Genomic DNA, 5,621 nt, shown 5'->3' with positions numbered 1-5,621 from the left:
CTAGTCTATAGTCTAGTCTGTAGTCTAGTCTGTAGTCTAGTCTATAGTCTAGTCTGTAGTCTAGTCTGTAGTCTAGTCTATAGTCTAGTCTATAGTCTAGTCTATAGTTTAGTCTATAGTCTAGTCTATAGTTTAGTCTGTAGTCTAGTCTATAGTCTAGACTGTAGCTTAGTATATAGTCTAATCTATGGTCTAGTCTGCAGTCTAGTCTATAATCTGGTCTGTAGTCAAGAATTTCAATTTTTTTTGAGAACTTATCAAACAACCCTCGTTAAAAGTAAATTTTTCGTAGTAAACATATGCTAGATTTAATTGTAACTCTTAATAGCATTAAACTTTTATCTCTACGTGACAGGCAAAACCAAACAATAATCCTAATAATCTAATAAACACTATAAATATACAAAAGGATATTTTCAAAACACTTACACAATCATACTTACATACATACAAAAATTTGCAAACATTGCACTTGTACTTGTCTCAAACACTTTCGTAGCAGAAACTATTTTCACTCACCTGCCAATTTTACTGCAAAGAGGTTTGTCTGAACACACGGCAGCATGTTGGAAAACACCCAATGTTGAGGTGAAATTTTCCTCCAAAATGGGTATATCCCTGAGTAAAGGAACCTCCGTGGTGACGGTGGTTATGGCTGGTGAAGCTACGGTAGCTGCAGCATCTAGAGAGGCTTTTGTTACTGCATCATTACCTGTTGCTGATGCTGCCACATCGGTGGGTTGGGTAACATTTAAAGTGGCAATGTCATCAGCAGCAGCTGCAACTGAATCGGCTTGTGTTGTGCCCACTATTGAAGCAGCAAGTGTTTCATTTGTTAGTGTATTATTTGCGGATGTAGCTGTTGATGTAGTGTTATCATCTGACAAAAGAGAAGATTTAAATGTGGAGGGTAAACTTAGTATGGGACTAGCAAAGGGCGATAAAGGTTGTGGTTGTGTGGGGTTATTGGAAGGAGTTATTATTGGTATTGTTGCTGTATTGGAGGTAGCTGAGGTGGAGGTGTTGATTATTGGAGTAGTAGTAGTAGTTGTTGTTGTACTAGTACTAGTGTTTGCTAACACTGTTGTTGTTGTATTGGAATTTTTGTTGTTGTTGTGAAATTTGTGGGGATTTGTGCTTGTTGATTTTGGCCATTCTACAAAGAGAAAGATGCAAAAGAAGAAAAAACAAAAAAAAAGAGAGCAGACAAGAGAGCAAGAGAACCAAATGTAACAACGTTAAAAGAGTAAACAAGCACAAAAGCACAAAAATAACGGAAAAATGGAAAAAACAAACAAAACAAAATGGGCAAAGCAACAATTTAAAGGAAATAAAAAGAAAAGTAAATAGTAAAACATGATAAACATTTTTTATTATTGTTTTTGCAAATATAGCAGAGTAATTTTTGATTTTTTTTTAGTTAGCATAGAAACAACAACAAAATTCGCGGAGAGAGAGAAAAAACAAAGAACAGGGAGAGAAAAAAACAGAAAAAGTGTAAGTTGTATTTTGATACAGTGCATTTCCTTTTAGAAAAATAAATTAGATTTATTTATCACATAGTTTTTTCTTTGTATTGTAAATATAAAATCATAGTTTTGTTTACAGTAAACGGAAACTAAATAAATGTTTGTAATAAAAATAATTGTAAAAAGCATTACACATTACAGTTGTATTAGTACTTACCACTAAAACATAAGCTGATGATAACATAACTGATTAGGGCGATGCCAATAAAACATATGATGCCTATTGTTAATTTTTTCATTAAATTTAATAATTTCACTCTCCTAAAAGTAGACAAGAGAAAAATTATAAATCAAATTTTCATACAAAATTTGTTAAATGAATAAGACTTCAGCTTCTACTTTATTGACAATACATTGTTTAAACTATAGCCTATACTTTAGTAAAACTATAGTATCCATCTTAGTCTAATCTAGTTGGAATACAATTAATGTTCTAGTCAGACTAATGTATCTATTCTTGTTTAACTAAGGTCAACAGTTTTGTCAGACTACAATCTCTACTTTAGATTGTATAAACTCCTGTCCTAGGCCTACTAAAGCCTCCATTTTTTCCAGACAGCAACAAGTCGGACTAAAGACTACCTTAGCTAGACCACAGCCCCTACTCTAGACCGACTACATAGCTTGTAGTCTAGGCAGACTCCAGCTTCTAGGTTAGTCAAGTTACAGTCTCTAATCTAGTCGGACTACAGTCTCTAGTCTACACAGACTACATATTCTTATCTAATCTACTACAGTCTCTATTCTAGTTAAACTTTAATCTCCAGTATAGTCACACTGCAGTCTCTAGTCTAGTCAAACTACAGTCTCTAGTCAGTTTGACTATAGTGTCAAGTCTAGTCAGACTACATCCTCTAGTACAGTCTCTAGTCTAGTCACACTACAGTTCATAGACTAGTCATACTACAGTCTCTAGTCTAATTAGACTACAGCGTCTAGTTTAGTCAGACTACAGTGTCAAATCTAGTCAGTCTATTCTATATAGTCCGAATAGACTGACTAGATTTGACACTGTAGTCTGACTAAACTAGACGCTGTAGTCTAATTAGACCACAGACTATTGTTTTAGTCTATCAGCAGCCTCTACTTTAGCCTGACTTAGTCCTTCACATAAGTATATTAACAGTCTCTAATTTATTCTGACTAAAGTCTAACCTAGTCGGACTACACTCTGTAATTTATTTAGACTACAGACTCTAGTTTTTGGCTTCTAATTTAGTCCGAATACAGAGTTTAGTCTAATCGGACTACATCCTCAACTCAAGACATTCTACACTGTCCAGTCTAGTCATACTAGAGTCTTTAGTCAGACTACATTCTCCAGTCGAATATATATAGCTTCTAGTCTAGTCTGACTAAAGAGCAAGACAAGTCAGACTACAATCTCTATTTCAGTTCATTCTAGCCTGAGAAAATCCTGTTTTTTAGTTCATTCACAGATTCTACTCCTTTTTTAATACCAGCAATATTTTAGTTAGACTGCTGTCTCTATTTTACTTAAGCCAGTCTATAGCACTTATCTAGTCAGACTATAGCATCTATTTTAGTTCATCCACAGTATCCACTATAGTCCAACTAAATCCCAATAATTACAGCCGTTATTATAGGCAGTCTACACCCTCTATTCAAGCGGGTTACTGCTACTGATTTAATCAGTTAACAGTGACTAATCTAAGCAGTCTATAACCATTACTTTTTCCATAATACAGTTTGTATCCTAGTCAGGCTACATCCTGTATTGTAGTAAAGCCTCAACTGTATTCAGACTACAGCCTATTAGTCTAGTCATGATAGAGTCGACTTTTATAGTCAGACTATAATCTCTGCTCTTATTTACTCTAATCTGAGTGATCCTGTACTCCAGTCCGATAAGACTCTATACTCTAGCCTACTCTGCTCTTCGTTGGATTTTTTTTTTTGGGAAATTAATCTTTTCCCATCTGTTTAGCTCTAAACATTGCTCGATGGTAATCTGTTGTTCATTACTTATACATACCTTTGTTCCCTCCTCGCTTCTTCAGCTGTTGCTGTGTCATGTATAAATTCACCGCCATTTTTCTCCTCATCATCTGTCACTGATTTTAAAGGAATTTTATTCATAGCATCATCATTATTGCTGAGTCCCATTTTTAAGCCATCAGCTCTAAAAAGAATAAAGCACAAAGGAAACGGAAATATTATTTATTTTGTTTTTATGAAAAAAACTCCCTAAAGATATGCTTTACAAAAGTATTTTATTTTTCAAATAAGTTTTTTTTTCTTTTGTAAAACTTTATACTTTTCACAGAATTACTATTCTATACAACATAAGCAATCGCCAGCTAAATGCACACTGACCATTGAATGTTTTCTTAAATGTTTAACTGTTGGCCATCATTACTCACATACACATAAGAATGCATATAAACTTTAACTAACACATGTTCAGAAAGTTTTTATGTTTTAGGGATAGAAAAGTTTAAACATATTTTTATATATTGTAAGAATTAGTTTAATAAACGAAACTAGAAACGCCGACAAGTTCAAATATCTAAAAAGTTCGATCAAACTTAAATTTGTTTAAAGAGAGAAAGAGAGAGAAACAATCATTACTTTAGTGTCTCTAAGTAATCTAGAGGGTAGTAAGTTTAATCTAAGATTTGGAAAACCCTAAATAGTCAAACAATCACCCCTAACTGCCGGGTATTTAAGAACCAAAAGTGCACATGTCGATTTGGATGTTGTTGACGACGATGACGACAACAACAACGATGATGACGGCTATATGATAAACAAGATTATGATGATTATTATAATTACAAACGCCACCACACTCACATGAAAGAAAAGGAATCTCTCTCAAAGGCACCATATAGCAAACACTTCTCTACCTACTCATGCATACAAATCCATATAGAAAATCAACATAAAAGCTTTTATGGACTTACAAAAGGTTTACGGTGGTGTAATTTAGAACATCAAGTCTGTCTGTTGTTTTTACGAAAAGCAAAATATATTTGAATATCATACATTCATATGCGAACAAAAATGGGTCACATAGTTACATGCAAATCAGAGTTTAATTTATCCAAACTCTTATCCTAATAACAATAAAACACTTTTACTTTCTATATGAATATGCAAAACGAAAAAAAAATCATAAAAATTTTCCTAGAAGCAACAGCAACAAATTTCATTAAAAATTATGGTAGAAGAAATTTTAAAGTGAATTTTTAATTTATAACGTTTGGTTAGAAGGCGTCTATTAAAAGTTGGGTTGAAACAAATACCCTGAATATTAGGAGAATACTTCTGTTTTGCTCCCGCAATTATTTTTATGCATTTGCTAATGTTCGTTTATTTTAATAGACACGAAACTATTAAACTACAAATGATGGAATTAGAATATTTGAAGAATTTGATATGACATTAGAGATAAGAATTTCATTTGAAGAGTATTTGAAAGGTGGTAGGATAGTTGCACTACCGTTAGAATGCATATTTTACTGTAATCGGAGTAATTATACTATTATAGTCCGAGTTTAAAGACTATATTATTTATAGTATATTCTATAGTCCAGTCTATAGTCTAGTATATAGTCTAGTCTGTAGTCTACTCTATAATATAGTCTATAGTCGAATCTATAATTAAGTTTATAGCCTAGTCTATTGTGTAGCCTATAGTGTAGAATATAATGTATAGTCTAGTATATAGTATAATCTATAGACTAGCTGTAGTCTAGTCTTATATATAATGCAGTCTATAGTTTAGCCTATCGTCTAGTCTATAGTCTAGTCTATATAGACTAGTTATAGTCCAGCCTATAGTCTAGTCTAAAGACTAGCTATACTCTAGTCTATAGTTTAGTCTATTATCTAGTCTATAGTCTAGTCTGGTATAGTATATAGTCTAATCTATAGTTTAGTTTATAGTCTTGGCTTTAGTCTAGTCCATAGATAAGTCTATAGTCTAGTCTAATAGACTATACAACTTACAAATTAGTCTATAGTCTAGTCTGTTCTATAGTCTAGTCTATAGTCTAGTCTATAGTCTAGTCTATAGTCTAGTCTATAGTCTAGTCTATAGTCTAGTCTATAGTCTAGTCTATAGTC

At 32.9% G+C, this 5,621-nt stretch overlaps 2 protein-coding genes across 2 annotated transcripts in view; both read right to left on the bottom strand.

Moving 5' to 3' along the window:
• LOC124418986 (pickpocket protein 28) overlaps positions 1 to 5,621 on the bottom strand; it is a 76,059-nt gene that overhangs the window by 1,566 nt on the left and 68,872 nt on the right. The window lies entirely within an intron of this gene.
• The window catches only part of LOC124418637 (A-agglutinin anchorage subunit-like), an 11,205-nt gene continuing 6,092 nt past the window's right edge, over positions 509 to 5,621 (bottom strand). Inside the window, exons 3-5 of the mRNA XM_046945416.1 lie at positions 3,526 to 3,672; positions 1,687 to 1,790; positions 509 to 1,156 (exon numbers count right to left, since the gene is read on the bottom strand). Of these exons, the coding sequence (XP_046801372.1) occupies positions 516 to 1,156; positions 1,687 to 1,790; positions 3,526 to 3,672 (892 nt within the window). The 3' untranslated portion in view covers positions 509 to 515. The remainder of the gene's footprint in view (positions 1,157 to 1,686; positions 1,791 to 3,525; positions 3,673 to 5,621) is intronic.

This window comes from Lucilia cuprina, chromosome 3 (genome assembly GCF_022045245.1).
Source record: "Lucilia cuprina isolate Lc7/37 chromosome 3, ASM2204524v1, whole genome shotgun sequence".
NCBI classification, from domain to species: Eukaryota; Metazoa; Arthropoda; class Insecta; order Diptera; family Calliphoridae; genus Lucilia; species Lucilia cuprina.
Note: the sequence above shows the minus strand (reverse complement) of the source record. Positions and strands in the feature narration are given on the sequence as shown.